The sequence below is a fragment of the Cuculus canorus genome, chromosome 3, assembly GCF_017976375.1.
Source record: "Cuculus canorus isolate bCucCan1 chromosome 3, bCucCan1.pri, whole genome shotgun sequence".
Classification (NCBI taxonomy): domain Eukaryota; kingdom Metazoa; phylum Chordata; class Aves; order Cuculiformes; family Cuculidae; genus Cuculus; species Cuculus canorus.
Window position 1 is genome coordinate 53457664 of NC_071403.1, and position 26804 is coordinate 53484467.

At 36.4% G+C, this 26804-nt stretch overlaps 1 protein-coding gene across 2 annotated transcripts in view; it reads left to right on the forward strand.

Moving 5' to 3' along the window:
• Positions 1-26804, forward strand: part of SHPRH (SNF2 histone linker PHD RING helicase) — a 51769-nt gene that overhangs the window by 4595 nt on the left and 20370 nt on the right. For both annotated transcript variants that reach the window (XM_054061757.1, XM_054061758.1), the window contains 18 exons: positions 3068-3286; positions 3606-3684; positions 4143-4293; positions 5448-5553; positions 6081-6337; positions 6760-7455; positions 9578-9829; positions 10624-10702; positions 12538-12701; positions 12792-13048; positions 14419-14540; positions 17203-17291; positions 18938-19030; positions 21436-21543; positions 22531-22673; positions 24459-24632; positions 24962-25024; positions 25587-25812. In XM_054061757.1, coding sequence (XP_053917732.1) covers positions 3068-3286; positions 3606-3684; positions 4143-4293; positions 5448-5553; positions 6081-6337; positions 6760-7455; positions 9578-9829; positions 10624-10702; positions 12538-12701; positions 12792-13048; positions 14419-14540; positions 17203-17291; positions 18938-19030; positions 21436-21543; positions 22531-22673; positions 24459-24632; positions 24962-25024; positions 25587-25812 — 3278 coding nt within the window. The remainder of the gene's footprint in view (positions 1-3067; positions 3287-3605; positions 3685-4142; positions 4294-5447; positions 5554-6080; positions 6338-6759; positions 7456-9577; positions 9830-10623; positions 10703-12537; positions 12702-12791; positions 13049-14418; positions 14541-17202; positions 17292-18937; positions 19031-21435; positions 21544-22530; positions 22674-24458; positions 24633-24961; positions 25025-25586; positions 25813-26804) is intronic.

A 26804-nucleotide genomic window follows, 5' to 3' on the forward strand; every position in this document is an offset into this window, starting at 1 on the left:
TGACTTAGTTACAGTGATCATAACATACTGAAATTCAGCGTTTTTGCAGAAGCAACAGAAGCCTAACACCCCTCGTGTAATTGTAGTTAATTCCAAAAAGTAGAATTGTTTTAAAAGTTAGGCTACTTTTTAAAGAGAAGCTAAAGGAAGAGCTAACAGGATAAAATCTGTACATCTGTACCTTTTAAAGCTTGTCAATATCCATTGATATTGACAAGGTGAAATCTGTGCAACACTATTCCAAGATGAAGCTTCTTGTTCTTCCCATTGATGAGCCAATTCTCGTGTTGATGGAGTTGTGCACAAGGATTTACACAAATAAGGGACGTGACCTCTCTATCCCTCATTTCATTTTTATATATTTGTTTTCCTCAATGTACTTGTTCCATCAATGTCCTTCTAGGTGGTTTTGAGACTTTGTGGTGGGTATAGGATAGATGCATTATTGAATCTGCAAGAAAGTGACAAAATATTTAATATGCAGAAGCTTCATGAGATTTGAACTTTAGTTGTAGAGTTAACCACTTTCTTTAGAAATTTAAAGAGATTGCTTTTGTTTGTTTTAATAAATAGTTGGTTTTATAATAGCTGGTATCCTGTATCTGCTGTATAATATTACATGTGGCTTCTTGTTGCTTCAATGAACACACAGGCATAGATCACTTATAGATCTAGCTAGCTGCTTTCTTCATATGAAAAAAACCTGAAATGTCAGTTTAATTGTTGTTTGTTCTAGTCAATGGTAAATGTTTCAGAGTTTTTCTCATAGTGTCATGGAAGTGTAGTGTGACGTACAGTAGCATGGCAATAGCGTGTACTGTATGCCGTTATCCTTCGTTTTTCTTAAGAGTAGATTCTTTGTACAAAGAAGAGAGTTTTTCATCTCTGTATGGCATTTTTTAATACCAAAATGTGAAGCAACAAATTTTTCATTAATCTAGAATAAAGGGGGAAGAGATTATGTTTTCATTGATGTAGATACTTTTGTTCAGCAATCTGGAAACTGCCCTGCAGATAAAAGGAGAAGATCCTGCTTCAGGTGCAATAGCAGAACTTTGGTTCAGTCATTAAAGGAATTAAGGAGAATTATGAAACATATCAGAGAAACTTAATTTTGCATAGTAGAATAACATCTGTTTCTCAAAGGTAAAAAAATAACTAAGATGAAAGCTATGTAACTGAATTACATTTTGAAATGGTTAAAAGCATAATTAAATATTCTTTGTTTAATGTCACTGAGAGAGAGGTTAAGTTCCTTAGCATCCTTTTAAAAATCCCTGTGGTACGTGGAATGATTTAATTGGAAAAAAATTCTCTGAGAGGATGAACAAAACAAGAAAGGTGTGGACAAAACATCCAGTTGTATGAAAAAAAAACAACCAACATTTTACTTGGAAGTATTTTGTAGTATTTGCTCTTCTGTAAAATTCTGGATAGACTTAGTTTATATAGAAACCCATTTATTATGCTGTGAAATATGAGATTCAAAAACTGTTATTTTAATAAGTACAATGATAGGTGTCATTATAGATCAACTTCGTTGATCAAAGTTACACTCTGCAATCACTATAATTTCTCTGTTGTTTCTATGAAATGAATATGTGTGAGAGGTTTCCTTGGAACAGTTTCTGTAGTATATAAAGCTGCATGCTCTGCACTCTGGTTGCCTTCTTTACATTAGAAGTCTCTAACAGTGAGAGAGTAAATTTATAGGAACTTAATGTCTTTCAGAATTCTCTTTTCCCTTGTGAAGCACTGGAATTGTTCCATTGACTTAAAAAAGTTCAGGGAAGTAATATAGGGACATCATTTCCTGCTAGTTTTGGAAACTGTTGTTCACCTTTCATTTGAATGAAAGAAAATTTCTGCTTTCTGTGAAAGAGAGTCCAAATAGCAGCCCACAAACCTTATTTTAAAACTAAGCTCTCTGATGTTTGTGCCAGGTACATCACTTCGTTGTGTCCACGAGGCATTGTAATTATAATTTGATTTAATTGTGCCAGCCGTTATTTGTTTTCTATTTTTATCATTATATGACTCTTTTAACCATATCTTAAGGTCACTTTGTGCTGAAATTACTGGCCTTGACCTGCTTCTAAGTTTATATTTTTTGAGAAATTCTGCAAAGTGGCTTTATCTCCGGTACAGGTTAGGGTTGCATCTTTCTTTGAACTGTAGAGTTCTACAGCTGTTTTATTGGTAAAAACATTTTTAATTTAAGACATAAAACACTGTTAAAACTGGTCCTCTAAGTCTTTTATTTCCTCATCCTATGTGTCAGTTTCATAAAATGCAGAACTTGGATTTTTTCATGAATTTTTGTTCTACGGTTCTTAAGGTTTGTCTGTGCCTCTATGGCCACATGACCAAATCATGTGAAAAATACATAAGCACAAGGCCTTCTTTCCTAGAGGGTAGAAAAGAAGGGTTGGGTTTCTGTCCTAGAAGGTCCATGCTTCTCTTGAGGTGAGATTTTAGTTTCTAAAGTATGCCTTGTCTGATTTTTTACAGTGATGCAAGTGGTGAAAAATTTGTGTTGTCCTACTGCTACAATTTTCTTACCCAGATGGAAAGTTTTAAAATAAACATTCCCTGAAGAGAATCTTCAGGATGGTGGTTTATGTTATTTTGTCAAGAAAGGCTTTCTTTCCTGAAAAATGTATAAATCCTTGACAGCCCAATGTGTTTTTCCCCTTTCTGTAGGATCATTGTTAACATTTAAATCTGAAATGTGATTTTTTTTGTGGTTCTGTATCAGTTTGAAATGTTTATTAGAAGATCTTTATTAAATAAATGAAGTCTGAGCATTCTACCTCTAGATTCTAAAGGAAGAGCTTTGTAACTGTGTATACTGCTGTGATTGCCATAGCATGTTAATTTAACTTTCAGGGAAGATGTGCTGATTGTTTCCTACTGCTGCTACCTGAGTCGGGTACAGTCGTGACGCATGTTTAAGTGGTGCTTTGTTTTGCCTGCTTTCATGTGTTAACTAAATGTGTTGCAGCAAAATTTACTGAAATGTTGAACAAAGTTGTCTTATAATTATGTCTTTATTTGGTGTATGCAGATGAGCTGGAGGAAGATGAGGAAGAATCTGACATGGAACTAGAGCGTCAAAATATTGAAGAGCTTTATGACTTTGTAAGGCACACCCACCAGCAGGATATCCAGTTACTGAGAGAGGATGTGCAGCATCCTGCATTAATTCCTATTCTGAGGCCATACCAAAGTGAGGCTGTGAACTGGATGCTTCATCGAGAGAAACTCGCGAGCGCTCCAAGCAGTGGCAAGTATATGGGTCTGGAAAACTTGTGTAGTTAAAGAAAAAAGCGTTGTATTGTCAGCAGTAATGTTTTCTTGTTGTTTGATTAGAAGCTTTGTTAATTATTTCATTACTATTTTTATAAAGGCTGTTTTTTATGTAGTGCACTGAATGATAAACTAGACTTTGTTGAACAGCAGATGACCTATCTTGTTGGTCATGAAGGTCTATGGGATAGATGTCTCCTTTTTGTCTCTCAATGTCACAGGAAGGCTGAGCAATTCTAAGCAGTGTGCTGTTTATAAGAAACTTCATAATTATAACATGAACTCTTTCTCCATAGAAAATGCACTGCACTTCTTATGGCGGGAGGTGATCACTCTAGATGGAGTAAAAATCTACTATAATCCATTTACTGGCTGGTATGTTTTATAGTTGTCTCTTTCTGAGAACCCCTCAAAGTTGTACTTTGTGAAAACCTTATTGGCAGTTTTTATCTAGATGATATAAAATAATGCATAAAAATGCTAGTTTGCTTTTTATTTTTTCCTTGTATAACTTTCAGATTAACAGATGGGGATAGAAATATATTTTAAATTTTTTAGAGACTAACATTATGTATGATATGCCAAGGTTAGCTAAGCAAGGCCTGTTAGAAGGGGAAAAAATCCAAAACCTTTTGGCATACACATTCATCTTGGCCAGGTTTGTACACCTAAAAAAGCTTGCATCAATCTTAGCTTACCTAATAAAAGGTAATGCCTCACCTTAGAAACTTTGCCTTACTGAAGCTATTCTGTGTTTGTCCCCGCATACGTGCTTCTCTGTGACACCATTCTATAGTTGCTGACTGTCATTTGGGAATGTACTTGAATTTTAGTATTATCCGTGAATATCCGATTGCTGGACCCCAGTGGCCTGGAGGTATTTTGGCAGATGAGATGGGTCTGGGAAAAACAGTAGAAGTGTTGGCTCTTATTCTGACCCATACCCGCCCAGACATTAAACAAGATGATTTGACATTACCTGAGGTAAGAAAATCAGGATAAGATTTACTATAAAGAAAATATTTTTCAGAATTAATGGAAATCTCTTCTCTTGAGTACATTGCTTTCTGTTTTATAGAAGTCCAGAGTCCCATGCAATGATTTGCATGGGAAGCAGTTGATAGTTTCCAGTTGTTGAATGGTGTTAGCTAGTAACTGCACTGTTAATAGGTTGTTGGTAGTTTATACACGCTCCAGGAGTTTATGAAAATGTAATTTAGTTTACTGTGTTGGTGGTCATTATCGCTTTGCCTCATTGATGATTATCAGTCATCCATTAGACATGTTTTCTGTGCTAAAATAGGGACCATTTAAAGTCAGTGAATAAAGATTTCTGCTCCCCCTGAATTTCATGTAGTAAATGGGCTGGGAAAAAAAACCTGAAAGAACAACCAGAAGTGCTTTTTTCCAACAGAGACTTTCTGGATGACTTCTGGCCTGTGTAAGCCAATGTCAGAGTTACTTGAAGTATTTCCAGTCACTGCAGGGCTCAAACAATCCCTGGAGTTTCATTGCAGTTACTGTTTAGGAACTCTGTGAAGCAATCAGTTCTACAGGGCATAGTAAAGTGTCAATGAAGACAGCTATAAAACAATTAATTGGAGAAATATCGGCATTGCATTTGTTCAGACTTTCAGGTTCTTTTTTTACATCCCAGTTCTTGAGTATACAGCTCCTTGAATTAAATCACTATTTCTGAACCACAAATAATAAAGTAAATTTTTGGAGGAAGAGCAGTCCCTAAAGAGAGAAACTTACTTGTTAAACAATTAACTAGCACTTTTCAATCAATGTTGCTCACCTCCTTTTGTGTTTCTAGCTGTAACTATATGTTTTCCTCCCCCATCAGTGACTGAGATGACTTACAGCTATAGATTCAGGGAAGCAGTGGAGGGCCTGAGTAGCTTGCAGGGCTGCTCTTTGTGTTCTCAGTGTAGGTTACTGAACGCTTTTTGCCAGGATATTGAACCAAGCAGGGTACCACTCTATACACTGAAATGAGTTATCTGGGCGAATTGGTGAGATCAGAGCACACATCTGCAGTAGCTCATGCTTATTTTTAAATGTGAAAAGATTAATGAAGTTCAGAATTACTGTGAAGACATAAGCTAATAACTATTTAACATTGTCTGCATTAGGGTAAACTCGTGAACTTCTTTGTTCCACCACAACCTTTAGAAGGAAATACAAAGAAAAACACAAAGGAAATGGAGTTTAAATTAAAGGAAAAAATACAATACCCCAGTAAGTATTTCTGATGACTTTTAAAATACATTTTGCTTTCAGCATAAGCCTTATTGTCAACTGATAATGAGTTCAAGGCTGCTCTTCACTTCTGCAGAAAGAAATTATTCATTTCCTGAATGCTGTGATGTAGGATTGCATGCTACAAACAAGCGATCCCCAGTTATGAGTTATTGCCAACTCGGAATCTGTGCTACAGAGCCCCATGTAACTATAGCTTATTGTAAGAGAGTTTATGCATTTAACTGAAATGTATTTCCTTTTTATAAGCTTCAGTAAGAAAACTGAGTGAATTTTCTCTCGCTATTCAGAATAGCGAATTTTCTTAGAATTACTAATTTTCTTAGAATTACTGAAACACAGCAATTTGTAGGGCTGCCTCAAGTAAAGCATTTGTCAAAACTGCTGCCTGGCTTTGCATTTCTTAGATCAACATAGTGTTTAGAGTTCCCTTAATATGCATTCTCTGAGGTAACTTTCATTTTATCTGAGCTGTAAGTTTTTTTTTGCTTTGTTTCTACATGTAGGCTTACGAGTGATGATATTAGCAGCTGTAAAGGAAATGAATGTGAAGAAAGGAGCATCTATTATTGCAATATTTAAGTATATCAGTGCCATATATAGGTATGATGTACAGAGAAACAGACGGCTTCTCAAAAGAACTCTAGAAAAACTAATCACAGAACAAGTAGTAGAGCAAGTCAAAGGACATGGTCTGGCTGGGTCTTTCAAGCTGGGGAAGAATTACAAAGAACAGAAGAGGCGAGAGAGAACCAAAGAGCAGGTAAACATGCTGCCGTAGTTAATTCAAGGAATATTGCAAAGGAAAATCTTATTTTTACCAATTGCATACTACAGCTGTGTTGTCTACGTGCACTAGTTGAGTGACACGTGCTTATTGATAAAAATGAAGAAAACTGTAGCATTTGACATTGATGAACAAAACCCCAGAAATCATAAGTAAATCAAATTTAGGGCTAAATATTAACTACATCTGTCATAAATCTAAAATAGTGCTTTTGGGGTGGGCAGATGTGGTGTTCTTGTTGTGAAGTTGTCTTTTAAACACTGGCAAACATTAACCAAATCCTCAAACTGTCAATTGATATAAAAACTTAATATCTATGTCTTGATGTGTTTATATGTTTCAAAAAGAAAAAAAAAAAGGAGAATATCTGACATTTTTGGGGTAATTCTGCTTTGTAGGTAGCAAGGACTTCAGAAAACATTCAGAAGAAGCCACTGATTGATGCTAAAACTCAAACGAAAGGAGCAGGAAATAATGATATCACTTCTGAAAATGTCCTTAAAGTTCCTTTACAGTCGAATGTTGCCATGGAAGAACATGATTACTGTACAGCTAGCAAAAATAACAGGAAACCTGAAGCAGATCATGAGAACTCTTTTAAAGAGAATAAAGTTCAGCAGGAAGCTGTGGTCCCAAAGTCTCCAGATTTACATGGCAGCCTCCTTGTCTGCAGTGATGTGAGCAGTCATCCCAATTCTGATGTTTCTAAAACTACAGCTGATGTCCAGCAGGAAATACCAAAGGACCAGTCCTCTCATTCACAAGAGCATGCTGGCGCTACCACACAACACACTGGTTCTGTATTTCCATTTAATACCTCTGAATATCGTTTTGAGTGCATCTGTGGTGAGCTTGGATTGGCTGACTATAAAGCTCGAGTGCAGTGCCTGAAATGTTGCTTATGGCAGCATGCAGAATGTGTAAACTACAAAGAGGAAAACCTGAAGATCAAGCCCTTCTACTGTCCCCATTGCCTCGTGGCAATGAAACCAGTTTCCACAGGAGCAACTCTGATAATTTCTCCAAGTTCTATTTGCCATCAGTGGGTAGATGAGATCAATAGGCATGTAAGATCATCTTCTCTTGGAGTTCTGGTAAGATTATATAGCTTCATGTTCTGGGAAGTTATTTTGTCAAGGCTTTGCGCTTCTTGTCTGACACTCTGTATCCCGTGAAGTTCAGAGGTTTCTTTGTCCTCTGTGTCAGAATGCTGCATTTCTTGCTATTAGACCTGTGCTTTGGCATGACACAGTGCATTGCTGTCCAAGAAAGACTCTGCATGTAGTTCTTAATTTTTTCCTTGTTAGTTGGTTACTGGAAAATGATACAGTGAACTTAGATACATCTATTGAGTGGATGCAAATTTTGAGCGGTTACAATAGGTAATTTCTGAGAGAGAGGGCTGCTAGTGGTTTTTTGTTTCTGAGAGATTACCAGGGAACTTAGAAAGGCCTAACTATACGGGCTTTACGAGAGGAGTCTTGGACCTTGGTGTTTACTGAAAATAACACCATTGCAACTTAGCCATTTTCTGTAAAATCTGCCATATTTATTGGGATCTTGCTTATCTGGACACCATGTATTGGTCTTTATTTCTGATAGCTCTGTCACTAAAACCTAGTTTCACGTATAGTAACTATGGCTATACAGGAGTTTTTTTAGTGTAGTTATCACAATTTCCAAGGGTAGCCACTGCCTTTTATGAATGATATAGTCAAGTTTTGTTTTTCCTATTTTTAGTCAGCAAGAATCTTAGTAATGATAAAGTGCTTTGAGAACTGTAGATCCCTTATACTTTGAATAGAACAACAGTAGTAGATTGGTAGATGAACCTGCGTATTCAGAGATGTCTTATACCTTCAGACAGCCTGCTTAGATGCCCAGTAAGTAAATGACGTGTAGGTTTCCCGTACACTGTTTGTGTGAGCAGTTTAACTGGCTTTAGTGCAGCAACTAACAAACGGCTAAAACTTGCACAGTTTTCATAGGACTCAGTCCAAGTTTTATACCAGCTTTGATGAAAACTGTCAGAAATAGATTTGCATGGTAACATTAAAATAGCTTAAATACTGGATGTCAGTGCTTTAAGCTGTGTGACACCTTCCATTCTAAGACACTTCTAAAATTTTAACTGCCAACTGTAAGTCATCCAGACTTGCTTTCAGTGTTGCTTTAAAATGAAAATGTTACGGTTTTTTTCTGTGAAGTTAAAAGGAAAGTAGTACAGCTGTTTCAAAGAACCAGTTTCCCATATTAACAGGTTTTGCATTGCATGTGAAGGGTGTTTTTTATTCTTCCAACTGCTTGCAACCCACAGGAAATTCTAGTGGGTTTATGTAATAGAACAAGTAATTAAAATTTATCAAGTTGTCTCTTCCTGCTGCTGTGAAAACAACAGCCCAGTTATAAACCTCTGGAAAATCTATTCATAAATACTTGGAAGAAATTATTAGGCTTCGACAGCTATTTTTTTCTTTTTAAGTTACATCAGTGAACATACTCTTATTTTTTTCTTGTTTCTCCCCCTGCCCTTTTCTGTCTTTCATTCATGTGTGTTGACCTGGTTGAACATGCTCTGTTGTCACACTCTGGGGCTGAACAGATATTTTCTGCAAGTGTTTCGGTTGACAGAAACACGGTTTCGATATGCACAGATATAGAGGAAGATTATTACTGAAAGAAAAAGTACAGTTGACAGCGAAATTTACAGTGAAATCGTGTCCTGCATGTCAAGGGGCAAAGAGGGGGAAAATAAACTAGGTCTTATAGGGTCAGCTTGGTTTTGGTATTTTTAACTGTGTTAGCTGTGTGAATTAAGAGAACATTAAAGTTTGACACTATGAGGGACTGAAAGACTGATTTTCTTCAGTGGTAAAAGCGTTTGTAAGTAGTTGCAAATAAACATTAACTAAGATGGTCCTTTATAGAATAAATCATGAGCTTGCAGTGTTGCATTTATTATCTGTATTACTTTTATAAATTTCCTGCCGTGCCACTCTGTGAATACCAGGTTTTATCAGTGGTTTCATATTATATGAACAACACTGCTGAAAGCATACGTGTATTAAGCTGTACTGGTATTTTAGCAATTTTATGAAAGTGTCTCATTCCCTCATTGTTTGCTGTTGTGCTATTGAATATGGTTGGGCTTGATGATCTTAAAGGTCTTTTTCCAACCTAGTGATTCTATAATTCTGTGAATACAAACCTATGTAGGTGTACCAAGGTGTGAAGAAGCATGGCTTTCTACAGCCACACATGTTGGCAGAGCAGGAGGTGGTTATCACCACATACGATGTCCTCCGCACTGAACTAAACTACGTAGATATACCCCACAGTAACAGCGAAGATGGGCGCCGTTTCAGGAACCAGAAGCGGTATATGGCCATCCCAAGCCCGTTAGTAGCCGTGGAGTGGTGGAGGATTTGCCTTGATGAAGCACAAATGGTTGAATGCACCACCGCAAAGGTACAATGTTCCTGGTCATGCATTTATTTAACTTGAAAAGGTTTTGACAAGCTTATTTTAAGTAATACAACAGACTTCCCTCTCCACCTCTAACATTCAGTGCACTCAGGTAATTTGTCTTTGCTCTTTAGAAGTGAATTTTCTTTTAGGGATATTTACTGTTTAGTGGTTCTCCTGTTGGAATTTTGACAGACTGTGAAGTATATCCAGCTCAAAAAATATTTAACATAATCTATACTGACAGTTTAAAGAAATAGGCCATCGTGTTGTATATGGTGTTTGATAGTTTCAGACAAGACACTAGCCTGTTCAGTGACATGATTCAGAGGCATAGATATGTCCTTTGGGTCTAGAAGCTAAGATAGCAAGCAGTCCGTCTGCAAACTCTCAGGCTGCAGTCTGCAGAGTGAGATCGTCTTAATTAGTATTCATCCAGTCTTTTTGTCCCAAACAGGAAGACAGAAATGCTGGTTACATAATGGCTCATGGGCTTTAGGGTTTTTTTTGACATAGTTTCTTTTGCTAACTGTTTGCCTTCTGTGAACCCCTCATTGCACTTGATTACTTGGAAGTGGATATGGCTTTTATCAGCTTTCAGTTACCTACAAAAAAGCTCGGTAACTTTATACACACTTTTATACTGTATTGTACCAATGCTGCTTACAGGTCTGCTAATCTTACATACTGAAAAGATGTTCAGACTTCTTAAAACTAAAGTCCACATGTTTTCAGACTGTGTTCCACTCTGACTTTGTTTTTCCTCTCCTCCCATTTGTTCTATCTTCTTCTGCTAGGCTGCTGAAATGGCACTCCGTTTAAGTGGAATCAATCGCTGGTGTGTCAGTGGCACTCCTGTGCAGCGAGGATTAGAAGGTGAGATTTTATGTAGCAGTGTCATCTGTGGTTTTGCCTTGTGCTGATAATTAGGTAGCGGATTGAAGCAGTTAAAATATCTTCTAGTTTTGCTCATTGGATACTCTGACTTGGTAAGCCATAAACCTTAAGTGTGTAATAAAGCTGTCAATGTATCAATGTAAAAACTGCAGAGCTGAAATCCTTTTCTCCCCAAGCTAGAATAATACTTGGGGGAGCAAAAAATCTGTATGTCAAACAGCTGCCTCAAGGCTGTTCTTCAGTTTTCGCTTAGAGTGGGTAAATATTAACCCTTTTTTACTGCAGCTAAAGATAGAATGATTCTGTAACCAGAGCAGACTAACTGTCAAATACAGTGAGCAAAGCTGTATTTGCTTTTGCATAGCCCTGTGTGAACTACTGTGGGCATCAACTGCCATGAATATGAATTCTAAAAATTGTACTGAAGTCTATGGAACTGTCTTGATTCCTTATGTAAGGACTTAATGAATTGAGATGTGCGGAGTAGGGAGCTGTATGTTAGCAGGTGTCATTTATCTTGTCTTTTTTGTGAAGTACTTAGTTTCTGTAGACAAGCTTGAGATGGGGAAAAAAGAAAGGAAACCGACTAACTTCTTTATGGAGTTAGGAATGTATGATACACATCAGGGCAATGCATTTGAAAATGGATAAATCATTGCAAACTATTATAAAAGTCAATATTGCGGATTAATTTGTTATGGAATTGTGGATTAAATTTATAAATATACATAACAGTTTTGAGAATAATTAATAAAGCAAATGCTATGGAAGTGATTTATTTGACTGTCATGATTAACTTGTTCAAGTCCTTATTTGTGGTGGTATTGATTTAATACTTATCTGAAATGCCGTCTTGTCCATAATACATGTTGGCCAGGCTCTCAGGCTGTACTGAGGCTGACGCCATCACAGAGGAGATGAAAACTGCTGACTGATTTGAATCTGTGCCGTCACTGCTGTAATTAAGTGGGATAGGACCTCTGGATAAACAATTACTTCCTGCATAGAAATTCCAGGATTTTTCTTCCCCTGATCTGTGATGTTTTTGGGGAATGTCTTACAACTCTCAGCTGAATACCAAAATTACCATAAAGCTAACAGAATAAAGAATGTAGCCTCATCTTTAAGAACTATCTGTAAGATACCATCCTATATTTCTATTTCTGCATTGTCTACATGCAGCATTTAAACATGTGCTTCTCTGTTTTTCCAGTAAGATTTTGGACAAAGTCAGTATGTCCTTAAATTTCATCCCAAGAAATGATAGGTTTCTGAATTGGGCAGGATTAACAAGCTGAATTCTCTCAATTTGTAAGAAAACATGTTTTTTGTTAATTTCTTAAACCTTAGTAGAAAAGTTAAACTCTTTTTTGAATTGCACCCCTTTTTAGGATAGTGGGCAACAGACAGCTGGTGCACAGCAGGCTGTGAAGTAATGATACTAAACAATATTGTTCTAAAAAACTGGCAAACCTGGTTAACCATATGCAAGCATGTATTTTCTGCCTCTCACCTCCGCTCTGAATAGATTTAAATTCATTGCTCTGTTCTGCTAAACCTGAAATTAGGAAAGTGTCTCACAAATGTCAAAAATTTCTATGAAAATCAACAACTAGCTAAAGGAGAGAACCCTCACCTTCCTCCACCCAGTCCCTTGCCTCAAATTAGCTATTTTGGCGAGAGGGTGACAAGTGCAAAAGATAATTGTAGTTGCTTTATGTCTGGTAACCTTTGTATGAAAGGTTTTTTTGGAGACATATTGTGAAATATTAAAGCACAAACATCGTACTAAAACACTTTCTTTTTCTTGGCAGATCTATATGGATTAGTCCTTTTTCTTGGAATTGATCCTTACTGGGTCAAACATTGGTGGGACCAGCTTTTGTATCGACCTTATTGTAGGAAAAATCCTCGGCCGCTCTACAGTCTAATTGCCCAGATAATGTGGAGATCAGCAAAAAAGGATGTGATTGACCAAGTAAATAAGAGTTTTGGGTTTTAAAATTCCTGATCAGCATCTATCAATGTCTTTATTTGCAATTGACTTACTTTGGTTTTTTAATTGCAGATTCAAATCCCCCCTCAGACAGAAAATGTACACTGGCTTCACTTCTCTCCTGTGGAGAGACACTTCTATCATCGCCAGCACGAGGTGTGCTGCCAGGATGCCTTGGCAAAACTCAGGAAGATTTCGGACTGGAGTCTTAAGCTTAGTAGCCTAGATAGAAGGACTGTGACCTCTATTCTGTACCCTTTGCTGCGTCTGAGGCAAGCCTGCTGTCATCCACAAGCTGTTCGGGGAGAGTTCTTGCCATTGCAGAAAAGGTGAATTTGTGCCACTTCTTAAATGGCTTGTTCTATCCAAAACAAAACTCTGATGCTCTCTAACAGTGCAAGATCTTGTACAGTTCTCAAATAAGCCTGATGTTAAGCTTCTTCAGCTAAACGTGCAAGTATGGCACACACCAAGCTAGCTGAGCTCAGAAGCTGATTAGGATGCAGTAGAGTAGTTAGTGTATTTCTTGTGTTAAAGAACATAGTACTGAGAGGCAGTTGTGCAGTCATATTTTAATCTTATGATACTGATGGATACTAGGGTGTTGAGGTGACAGACCGAGCGTGAAACAAACCAAATTCTTTTTCAGTTTTAAGTAAGTCCACTGATTTTCTTTTTCTCTTAGAAAGCTCATGTTTGTAAATGAGAACAGAACAAAATGAATGAACAGAATGGAATAATTAATTCCAAGAAAATGTTTTTATTGGGAGGTTGCAGAATTTGTAAACATAGATCCTAATTTGAAAGCTGCTCAAATGCTGGGTTTTTTTCTTTTTTTGCATGCTTTTGAGCTCATCTTCCTCGCACGTGCCCTGCAAATACTAGTTTGGTCTCAGCTTATATTAGACATAAGCATGTTGCCAACGCTCTTAAATTTTGTGTCCTACTCCTTCCGTTTTCTCATATGGGACACCCACAGTGCCTAAGCAGCTTTAACTGACTTTGCACCTACTTCAGCACCTACTTCCTGCCTGGATTTTTTGTCCCTTGGCTTTACTCAAAGCTATCCTTCATGCTTCTTTCTTCTTTCTCATCTCTGTTCTTGCTCCTCCCTCTTACCTCTCTATTTCCTGTGTTTTTATGTTAGACTAATTCTCTCCTGACTAAATTCCTTGCAATAATTACAAACACTAGAAACGAATGTAGAAAAAGGAGTTCGAAGTGATAGTTACTAATAATCACTATTATCGTTCCACAGATGTTCCTCTTTGCCTTGACACCCCACCTGTTTTACATGTTTAGATTGGTAGTGGAAGGGAGAAATGTAGTCTCTCATAGCTGTTTTCATTTGAACAGCTTCCAGCAAAATCGGGTCGGTCTGCTTGTTTCCAGTTCACCACTGTGAAGGAGCAAAATACTTTGCCCTGTGAAGGATTATTTTACCTAGTTCTAATTTTCCTCGTGTCTTATTTCTTTTTATTTTTAGGAGACGTCAACCTCTTGACATACTCAGGGTAAAGCTCTGTCTGGAGGAAAAGCTGACAACTAGGGTTTTTTAATAAGTAAATAAATATTGAATAAACCTTTGCACAGTATGTTGGATGCATGTAGCAATCTGTCATGCTGCACAGCATGACAGTTTTACTTCTCTGGTATTGTGGTTTTGTTTCAAATTTGAGCCATTTGGTCTCCATTGCAGCACTATGACCATGGAGGAACTGCTAACGTCTCTGCAGAAGAAATGTCGAACAGAGTGTGAGGAAGCTCACCGACAGCTAGTGTGTGCTCTTAATGGCTTAGCTGGTATCCATATCATTAAAGGTAAGACTGGATGGCTATAGCATATTCTTTACTCTTTTTCGTAGGCTAACTATGGTTTAGATGACACCATGTAAAGATGGTGGCTTTTTTTGCAATTCAGGGAAAAAGCCCTAGTGAAATCCTGAGAAACTAGAGGCTTGTAACAGTGTAACAAAAACCAACATTCATTCTTAATGAGGGAGAAAAGAGTAAATGTAGTTTGATGGGTCTTTGAGATGTATCAGATTGTTTCTGGCTTTTTTCTTTTATGTTCTTTCTTGATTCTATCATCTACACATACTGGTGGGATAAAAGAAGCCATACTTGTATAATTGTACTTAACCAGCTTTTGATTTACCAGTACTACTTCGTGGGCTTTCTTTGTGCCCCTTGCCACACAAACTGCTATTCTGACCATGGGATCTATTTGCTACTACCTGCTATTTAGCTCTGTCAGATTTTGTCTGAGTTAGGGGAAAAAAGCTTTGAATGAGAAACGAAAATAATTGTATTAATCTTGCATGACCCACTGAAAAAAATCACAATAACTTAAAATAACTTAGTCATGAATGTGAAAGAAATGCGTCTTTGCCAAGTAACAAGTTTTCTAAAGCTGACAAGCTGCTTGAATTTTTCCAGATCATGTTAAAGTATTCCTTCAAAGACAGACAGTTTCTCTTGTCCATAGTTAACAGGTTTGAAATACTTTGATATGATTGCATAATGAATATAATTTTTTTTTTAGATAGAATTAAGTACTTAAAAAGATTTCTGTAGAGAGTAAATATTTCTAAAATACACTAGTAACAAAAATTAAGTTTGACCCTTTTTGAAAAGCAGATCGATGAAAATTGCACTTGGTAAGAAACAGAAGTAGAACTGAGGCAGAGTTCTGGTCTATAACGTCCCCCCCCTCCAGCATTACTGTCACTATTCTCTATCAGAAAGGAGGAATTGCACCTTGTATATAAGTAAAGCCATGAATTTATTGTTAATATAATTGAAATCTTATAGGTCTGTTAATAGTCCAGATCTGATTGTTATGGGTGAAAAAAAAAAATAATTACACTTGCTTGTTTCTACTGCTTGTCTTGCTTTTATGGTCACCTTTCTACTACCCTTCTGGGTCCTGAGGTCAGTGGTTTCATACTGGTGGTGGCAGTACAATGGACAGTTGTCGCTACCTGGAGTCCTTTGTCGGGAGGAATAAGATGCTTTTGTTGATGGTTTCTTCTTTCTCAGTCAAGAATCCAATAAGGGTCATTTTTAGGTTTGCTAGCGCACTTTTACACCTTCTTCTTTCTTCATTGGTCTGCAGATTCATGTTAACACCAAATTTAGTGTGCATTATACTTTTTTAAGAATGTTACATGCTATTTCTTTGTTCTCTTTGTTGCCCCTAAAACCAGTTTTGTCCAGCTCTAGGTCTACATTTCTTTGACTGTGGGTGAGTTGTTTATAGCCATGGCTTATATTCACTGCCAAGCCTGTGCTCCATCTCTTAGCATCCCATGGCCATACTCTTCTACACTGCATCCTATATCTTTACTTTTCAAGGCCTCTGCTATTGTTATTGTATTATTCTATACTAGCTAATTGTGTTGTAAATATCTCAATCTACATAGAATAACTGCTTGTTAGTGCTATCTCTATAAAGCTGTGATTGTACCATGCAAAGATAAACAAAAGTTAAAAAAAACCCACATAAATAAATAGCCATAGACATCTAGTGAATTAGAGAAATTGCTGTCACAGCTAAGCCAAGTAAAAGGTACAGGCAGGTCAATAAAAACTCAAAGGAGGCCTGACAAGCCTCAACCTTGAGGCCTTGCAAATTCGACGCGTGGCTTTCTGACTGCTGCTGGTAATGGCACTGGTATGTTGCAGGGATGCACCTTTGCAACTGGCAACCGTTTCAATGTCAGAAGCAGCAAATCTTGTTGACATAGGTTTTTAACACTTCCAGATATGTAGGAAGATGCTTTTTGCTCTGTTACTTTCTACATTTCATGTCCTCGTATTTCTCCAAGTTTTAAGAATCTCCTAAGACTGTTATTGGCTAAGTAAATCTCTTGTCAGGAGAAGGAAAATAAATAGTTTTTTCTTCTTTTTTTTTTCTGCTTTTTCATATGCAAATTCAATTTTGCGTTTCTTTTTAAGTTTATGTAATCTATTTTCTGAGAAGTGATTGTGATGTTAGCAGCTTACATTAGTAGTTATGCTCTCTGCATGTACTTAATCATTTCTGCTATTCTAAAGTATACTCTCATTGTTTTCAGTGGAAGAGTGAAGAAGGTGTTTGCAGTGTGAATTTAATGATGCATCACTGCAGTGAGTGGTAGATGATGTTATTTCAGTACCACGTGAGATTTTTTGGGCTTATGCAACTGCGAATACATATTTTAAGATCAAGAAGTCTACGGATCTTGCAGTCACAAGATATTTAATTTGGAAACTGCTTTAGTCTTTGTAAAATATAATACTCTTGTCTTTTACTAATGGGTTTGGTTAGGTTTTTTTGGGGGGAAGGGAATAAATAGGGAAGACTTGCTTAAAGACAAGCAGATATTATATAGCCTCTCTGAAATCAGTTAGTATATAACAAGTGATGGCCAGTCATGACTGTTTGTATAATTAAAAAACACTGCAATATGTGTGTGGTTTTGTTACTCTTTTAATTCAGGAGAATATGCATTGGCTGCAGAGCTGTACAGAGAAGTGTTAAGATCATCTGAAGAGCACAAAGAAAAGCTCAAAACAGATTCCTTGCAAGTGAGTGAGCATTCAAATATAAAGAGATGTAGTTAAGAACTGGAATACTTTAGATTTAACTTAACAGGTCAGTCTTTTCTTCTTCCTAGTGGTGTGCTAAATGAATCTTTCTGCCTGCTGTCATTATCGCAATCGTTAGACAGGGATATGTCCAGTTCCTTTTGTTTTTAAACAGCTACTGTATTTCTGAAAACTTTTGCCTGTGAGTCATGAAACCCCAAAAGCAGTGTATGATCTCCACCTGCTGTTCTGCCATAAACTTAACATGCTGAATTCCTTGTCTATGTGACTGCTCGCATTAATGCTACTATATTACATCCTGCAAATACAGCATGCTGAGTTTGCATCGAGAATGATACTAATGTGCCAATTGGTAGAAAACAATAAAATTGTTGCTCTGCAGAAGATGCTCTCTGAAAGGGCACTAAAACATGAAAAATAATTAAAGGGAATTTTCTCTTCAGGAAATATATTAACATGTTTTAATGCTATTTTAAAATTATATGTCCTTTTTCCTGTTTATAAAAGCAATGGTTCTGCAACAGCTTTGTATTTCTTCAAGAAATATCAGTTTTAAATTGACCAAAATTCTCTTAAGCATAAAAAGATATTTAAAATGTTAATGAGAGATAAATAAGTGATCAGTTGTCTATTTCTTCATTTGTTTCGCTGAGTAAGTTATTCTTTATCTTGCTCGTTGTCATCTGATGGCTGTGTGGCATTTCTTTCATCCTTCCTTTTGTGACTTCCCAGAGGCATTTTTCACTTACCATAGCTGTATCAGCATAAACTGATAAAACCTTTTTTTTCTCAAAATGTACACTCCCTAATATTGTGTTCATGTAATAAAACTCAGCTTCTGAAGAGTATTACCAGTTGTGTAGGCTTAGCCCTTCAAGGTAAGGGCAAACCACTGCTGGCCAGTGCTCTTCAGTGGCTGAGATAGTACAGGACAAAGGTGAAGTGGATCCAGGAGATAAGGGCACATGTTCATAATAGCAACAGTTATCAATTTGTCCAACATATGCAGGCAGCATAATATTAGGCCTCTAGTTTGGGATGCTTAGGGTGAGCATAGGGAAGAGGAATAGAGTTGCCTTAACAATCAAGTTAATATTTAAGGAAAATAAACAAAACCATTATGTTTTATTCAGTCATCTTTTATTTCAGAAAAGTGAAAAATATGAAAGATTATTGAAGGTCTTTGGAGCTGTTTTTTCCTTATACTTTGTTTCACTGTAAATAGGCCAAATGAATTGTCTCCTTATAATATTCTGAAGTGTATTTACAAAACAATGTGCTCTGAGATAAATAACTTGTTTTCCATGATATTAAAGGGCTTTTTTAATTAGGAGAGTGACTATGGGACAGAATCTGATGACTTGGTATCAAACTTTCCTGCTAATTTGCTTTTGAGGTGTTAAAGAAGGTGGTTTTAGTCTTTCATTTCCTATCTCAGTAAAATGAGGAAAAGAATGTTTATTTTCTTTATAAGAAGCTTTCAGATTAACAGAGAAACAAATAAAACTACTTTAAAATTAATACTAATTTTTTGCTATAAGCTTTCATTGCTGCTTAAGTTTTTCCTGTCACAGATGTTGCAGTGTAGTTTTTTCATGATTGCTGTTGACTTTGTGTATATTTAGAGACTTCATTCTACACACAATTTGATGGAATTGTTGTTGGCAAAGCACCCAGGAATTCCCCCGACATTGCGTGATAGCCGACTTGCAGAAGAGGTAAACATTGTTCACTTCTATGTAAATACGTTTTGAAGAGCATCTTTTTATTGTTTTTATCATTCAGTATTTTCTCCACCTAAAGAAATAACATTAAATAGCTTTCAAATGAATTACATACATTGGTAAAATCAAGATTTAGTGTGTAAGATGAGAGCAGAAATGTCCAGTAAAACGCTGCGTTTCTGAATCCTTCATGATCTCTTGCATTGTGAGTGTATTTTATGACATCTTAGACATAAAAATTATTAAAAATGCGAATTTTTTTTCCCCACTCCACAGTGTTCTTGTGGAAATAACTTACATACATGTTACTGAATAAAAAAATGCATCATCCCAAATTCTTTATTTCCCCACATTTTTTTTTTTTAGCTTTTCTCAGTTTAACTGCAGATAGTCAGTGTCTTCTCTAAGTGAAGTTTTAGGGTTGACTTTTTTTTTTCTGGTTTGTGTGCCCTCCATTCCAAAATGCTTCCTGATCTTCTAGTAAATGTAAACTACTGCTTTCTAGTGCATCTTCTCAATCATGCCTTCAAGCTGTTTTACTACCTGTCTTTGTGGTCCTGTGTGTGGTACTGATAATATCTTTGAAACATGCTTGAGAAGGTCCTGATTTGCAGTGTTCTTCATAGCCTAAAGTTTGCCAGTGGCATCTGTCCATGCTCTCCTTGTGTTACTTATATTGTATTTGCATGCCCTATAGCAACTGGTTCATAGAATCATAGAATGATTTGGGTTGGAAGGGGCCATAAAGATTGTCTAGTTTGAAAGCATCAGCTAAGTTCATCCCTGCCACTCTTGTACTGCCTAAATGTCTAGAAAGTTTGACAATCTTTGGCCAGATAAGCAAGTCACTGCATGTTCCTTCCTGCGGGCATAACCTTGTTTAACTATATCCTTGATCTTGACAGGGGAAGTATCTGGTAAGGTATCTGGGATCGCTGTTTCCTACTGGTTACTTGTAGTGGACAAATGGACCACATTTGCAAAACGTTTGTTATTGTGGCATCATTTGAATTGGAAAGGCCTGTAGCGGAACCTCCCACTTAGAGCATGGTCAGCTCTGATTTCTGACCAAGTAGCCCAGGACTTTATCCAGCAGTGCTGTTAAAACTAGCAAAGAAAGGTGTTTCACAGCTTATCTGAGCAACCTGTTGCAATACTTCATAATAATCACAGAGAGGAGAAAAAAAAATCACATAAAACCTTCCATTACAATTCATTGCCATTGCTCCCTATTCATTTGCCGTGTACTTCAGTAAAGGGCCTGACTCCCTCTTCCTGATGACTTTCTCCTGGCTGCTGGAAGGCTCCTATTTTGTACCCTCTAAGTCTTTCTTCTCCAAGCTGGACAAGCCCAGTTCTTCTGCTTCTCCAGTTATGTGGTGGTCATCAATGTCTGTCTTGCTGTTTGGATATCTCATGATACTTATACAAATTCTATGCACAGGTAGCATCTTTTTCAATTTTAATGAGACTTGTTCTTTTAAATATTTAAAGGAATTTCTACCAGCCTTTATAGAAATACTGCCCATTTTTTTTAATTGACCTATAACTCTAGTAATTTCTTATTTCACCTTGCTATGACATTATTGTAAAGAGGCAGATTGTAAAATTTTTATTTTGCTTATAAATGTGAAACAGATGTTTTTTGTAACTGTCTTTTGCCAATAGCTCATCCAAATGGGCATCTTAATAGTAGCAAAGAAGAAAGACTTAAACACACCTTAAAATCACCAAAATAAAGATATCTAGTGAAATCAGAATGTAATGGTAAAAGGTGTGGGGGAGTGTGTGTGTGTACATGTTAACTTATATTTCTCTCAAGTATTTGATCATCAGTTTTTAAAATATCAAGTAAACTGGTACTATTTATATGTGGAGACATCTGCATCCCAAGAGTGATTTTCACTGTCAGAAGTATTTTTAATTGAGAAGTTGTATCTGATGTACTTGAAAAAAAATGCTTACATTTATTTTTATTTTATAGGTAAGTTTTATATCTAAGTAAGTTGAATTGTCCTAGTTCAATTCATTCTAAGATCTTTTTATTGTTTACTTATTCAACACAATGTATTTTAATGTACAGTGAAGTAAGAATTAAGAGTCCTTTTTTTAATGCAATGTATTCCTATTGTATTTGGGCTCATCCAAAAGCAAAATTGCATAGTTAGCATCTTAGTAGTAGTTTGTTTTGTCAATTTTTTTTTCTTGGCTTACTAGTAAATGCTGTATTCTAAAGGAAAATAAATAATGCTAAAAATTGATGCTGAACGTGCACAAGTGAAAGTGAGTAGTATGTAGGTAGCTAACCATTTTAAAACACTGTGGTGTTTGAGGGTTTACATTTTCAATTATTCCTCATTAATGAGTTGTACATAGCTTAAGCTGCCATTTCCATACAGGCAGAACAACTTCGACGGCATTATATGAGCAAATCCAATGCAGAAGTTGCAGAAGCCCATCAGGCCTTACAGCCAGTTGTTCAGACCATTCGGGAGCTCCAGAGAAAGGCAGGTACCTCTTACATGTTCAGTTTCTGAATTTTGAGATTTTTTTTTTTTTTAAATATTATTTTCATGTGTTTATCCAGATCTCCAGCTGTTCGTTATCCCTAACATTTCTTTGAAGGCCTGTTTGGAGTGGGACTTTGGCAGTGTGCATGCACACATACACACAGAGCTCCATAACTTATCCTGTGTTCCTCACATAAGGAGGCACACAGTACTTGATGAACAGGTGACTAAAACCAGAAGTACATGGTGGGATGATTCCAGAACAGCTTAACACAATTCTTTGTTTTTATCTTAACTGTACTTCACTTCTAATTTAGATAAATATGTTATAGATTTTGACCTTGAAACATTTCTATGGAGTATCAGATGGTATTTCAGTTACTTTCAAAGGAACTGTTACTTGACATGCATGTCATTGTTGTGCTTAAGGCTTAATTGTGTTTAGTTAATACGACAATTCAGGTTTCATGGGAAGGCGTAAGCCCTTAATGAATTGATGAAAACCTGAGTTGAAATGCTGCTTGTCACTTGCGTAATAGTTAAGAAACAATAAAGAAATGAGGACAAATGGCGCATGAGGAAGTAAACTTCTGCATCTTTTTTTCACCGTTTAAAATTATAACGTCACTTCAGTGTTGCTTTTTATTAGAGAGCTTCCTTTCATCTCTTTTTGAGAGAAAGAGGAAACTTTGAGGTTGCAGTATCCCTATGTAGCTATTCTGTATAGATGGCCTCCATGAATCAAACTCTACTGAAGCAATTTGAAGGTATGGAATTAGGTGGGAATGTAGAAAATGTCTTAGTCATGTATTCATTTAACAGGAAAGAGGATATTTTTTTCAGCATACTCTCATCTTTCACTTTCCATGGAACTTAGCAGTCTGTGTTCGAGTGTGGCCTAGAGAGCAGTATAAGCCTGTGCTGCATTGAGTAAATTGGTTGATCGTGGAAGGTTCATGGATAAATCTGTTCTTCTGCATACAGATACATTCAGGTTCTCCGTGGTGGTTGGATGTCATCCAGACGGCAATACAGTATGCCATCGATGAGGAGCTTGTTCAACGTGTGCAAAATGAAATAACCTGCAATTACAAACAGCAGACGAATAAACTCTCCATGGCAGAGAAGTAAGAGAATAGCTAGACTAGACTAATGAATACAGTTAAGTCTGCTCAAGTCCTCTTGTCAACTTGTGTGAACAGTTGCAATTAAATAGCAGATGTTTTTGCTTCAGAGCATCTGGACTGCGATTAAGTTTCAAAAACAGTTCCCCGAAAAGTATAGCTACATAGAAGTTTTAGAAAGAAAAGCAGGAGAATTACAGTTTTCACCTAGACAAGCATTCTTTTAAATGTTTGTTTGTATTATATGCTATAGTTTTACAGTCTTCTGTACTCTGACAACTGCTGAGCAAGAAAAATTTAAAGTTTATTGCCTTAAAATTGAATAACCTTTGAAAGAAACTGACTTGCTTAAATGGAAGACAGACGATATCAGATAAATCCTTATGTAACAGCATAAAAGAGCATCACTGTTTTTCTGAGCAAAGAATTTCGAATTGGTTTTAGGTTAGACAACAGTACCGCTGTTGTATGCAATTACAGAATAATGGATTGGGGAGGACATCTGGACGTCACCTAGACAAGCCCCCAGTCTATAGAACCAGGCCAGAGACTCAGCCCAAACAGGTTGCATGGAGATTTGTCCTTTTGAATTTTGGTCATCTCCAAGGAGGGAGTTTCTGCGGCATATCTGTGTGCTTGCCTATGTCATGCTGGAAAAAAAGAACAATTTTTTTCTTGTTTTACATTAGCTGTTTAGGAAATGTGTTTTTAAACTGTTGCTGCTTACAGGTTGTATAAATTTGGACAAGCTATCTGCAACTTAACTGTTTCTTTTATGAAAGAGCTTATTTCATTTCGAATTTATTTTAGCATCTGCAGTAAAAATTTAAGTGTCTTGTGAATTGTTACTGATCAGTGGTGGAAGCAACAAGTGCTACTCTCTAGCTGAGTATTAGAGATGGTTAATCCAGGGTGTAGTGTGTGGGATATATTCGTAAATCTGGAATGTTTGGCAACTGGTATTATTAACAACAAACTTGTGATTGCACTTTATGTATATTTTCAGACTACCTGGTTAAGCAAATAGGTCTATTTTATTTTAAAATACATATTGCTTAAATAAGCCATTTTAAATGCCAGTCTTTAGTGTTGTTAAACCTGTGGGGTTTTTCTTCACACTTTATAAAAGTTATGTTTATTGATTAAGCTTTCCATATGAGGTACAACCACAGCTTTCTAATATGCTCTCTGGTCTGTGAATGCCAGACCTTGTATGAATGATGCACTCTCAGCAAGAGACCTCTGCTCACAGGGAAAACACAGTATGGGAAATGCTTAACTGGTGTTCATGTTCCTACTCCCATCATAAAAGACAAGTAGGTTTCACGAAAAAAGTCACTGTTCTGCCCATTCAGTAATTTTAATTTTGAGGGCTAACTTGCAAAACGCAGTATATTTGTGTGATGGGGTGCATGTGTCTCTGCTATGAATTGCACAGATGCATAGCAAATCGGTTTGGCCAACAGATGCAAATAAGACTATAATATGTGCAGTTGTTTACCTTTGGTACATTTGCATTCTGGACCAGAGTGTTGCGGTTTGATGTTGACTACTCTCGAGTCTTGGAAAGATTTTCTTTTCTGCAAATACCAGACATGATCTCAGGGGATACAATGGGATGATTTCTTTCAGTTAGCATTATGTATAGTACTAATAAGCATTTCCTTATGATGTGAGCTTCATAAATTGCCTTATATTGCTATTTAGCTATTTCTTTTCTACTTCAAAACACTGAATTAAGTTTGGATTTGGTGCCTCAGTGCGCTATTTCCTTTTTCTTTAAATCAGATTCCGTGACTGCAGAGGCCTTCAATACCTGCTTACAACCCAGCTGGAGGAAGTAAAGAAGTTCCAGAAGATTGTGAGAGAAGCAGTGAAAAACTTAGAAGGCCCTCCCTCTAAGCAGGTTATTGAGGCTGCCACTATCTGCCATTTGCGACCTGTTAGGCTTCCACTTAACAAGTATGTCTTGAAAATAGAAAACGTACTTTAGGGGTCTATTACTGAATTTTACTTCATTTGAAATAAGAAGAGATTAAAGTCTTTATTCTGTACTTAGGGTTTGTATGCACGCAGATATCACAGATATGTTTGTTAGAAACATGACCTCACTTTGTTTTTTTAATTCTTATAAAATCTTCCTGTCAGTTATTATATTGAGTGTACATAGGACTGTTAAGTTGTTTTTTAATGACTTCATGTGGTTCTATATGTTGGAATACCTAATTAGAGGAATTACTGTATTTTGTGATGAAATTGAGTGCTTCTGTTTTCAATCTTCTGTATTGCAGCTGTGTCTTTTGTAAGGCTGATGAATTGTTCACAGAATATGAGTCAAAGCTGTTTTCTCATACGTAAGTACATAGCTTTATAAACTTTTCACTATTAAAAAAAGTGTAAGCTGAATTGGTTTATATTTTCTACTTCAAGTTTTCAATGATTCATTAGGTAATCACTGAGTAACATTAGGGTGTTTCTGAATTAGCACTGATTGTCAAGAAGGGAACTGGGAATTTGTAGTGTTGTTAGATAGTGCAATACACAGCAACTTTTGCATTAGAGTTTAACTGAAACTCTTCCGATTTAAGAAATCAGAATTGCAATTTTCTTATATAATTGTGACGTTAATCATTAATAACTACTGAAGGATCATTAAGACGCATAAGTGTTTACAAAAGCTGTTGGTGATTTTGAGCTGACAAAATGGCTTGTGCAGTGATTTCATTGCTGGTAAAAAGGTTGCTGTGTTCAATGCAAGCTTTTGGGATATTGAGTAATGAAACATCCGTTTATATTTGTTTCATTTGCTTTATCCTTTAATCAACTATTAGAAGGCTGAGATACACAGTGAATAACTGGAAATAGACGTGCAAGAACAAAATCGGTGATAAATATTGTGTTGGATTTGGTTTTAAGTGTTAAAGGCCAAATGGCAATATTTGAGGAGATGATAGAAGATGAAGAGGGGCTTGTTGATGACCGTTTACCCACCACAAGTAGAGGACTGTGGGCAACCAGTGAAACTGAACGTGCCTTGAAGGCTGTTCTCTCCTTTGCGAAAGCTCACCGAATGGATGCTAAGGTTACTGAAGAAGGCAGCATATTTCTGGAACTCTTTGAAGCGTGGAAAAAGGAATATAAGGTACATTAAATAAGACGGTGACAAAAGAGTGCTGTAGTCCATTTAATGTAATATAAACAAATTCAAGCTTGCCTACACAAACCTTTTTCACAGTGTTTGTTAAAGGATTTGATTTAAAATGGTTTATGTATGATTTAAGAGTTTATTAAAAATATACTGCCTACTAAGCAAATTAGTAAGCAATGTATTTGCATCTATTAGGACAGTATACTGATATAATTAAATGCGTTCATTATTTAGTTAAATCAGAATTTATCAAGGCTCAGCAAATCAAATATTGGTCCATTCTGTGATTCAGTTTACCTTCAATCTGTAGCTCTATACAGATGTCTTTTCACTATTGCTTTATTTCCTGGATCTTGTTTACTACACAGTGTAACCTGAAATAATTGATCTCCTGTTGTTTAGATCAGAGAGAACTACAGGAGTGTATATAAAGTAGTGGAATGCTTTGTAAGAAGCACTTTACAGTTTTATCAGTAATTTGAAAATGACTGTTTATGTATATAGTATACTTCCAGTTGTAGCCATTTCTTTTTGCAGAAAGCCAGAATTTACTTTTTCTTGGGAGATTTCAACTGGATATTATCTTTATGTCACACTAATCTGTAAGACCACTAAAACTCTTAACATTTCTTTAAAACATACTTCATCTTTAAGAAACGGTCTTAGTACTAAAATAGCCAACTGTTTAAAATTGCTTAATCATTTTTCCTTATTTTGTGCAGCATTTAATTAGTCTTGCAAGTAATTTTGTTCTTGAACTTTTAGTTGAATTAGTTACTGTAATAGTAAGGTTGTAGAAGACATAAGAGACAGCTGTTTATAGTTGCTCATGAAGAGAGGCTGGAAAAGAACGCTGGTCTTTCATATCGCAGATGATCTCTATACTGTTTGTTTTCCATCGTAATTTGTTGTTGTGGCTGAATTACTGGAAAGAAACATTATTCCTTACTCCAAAAAGATTTTCATGTTACACATTGTATGGCAGA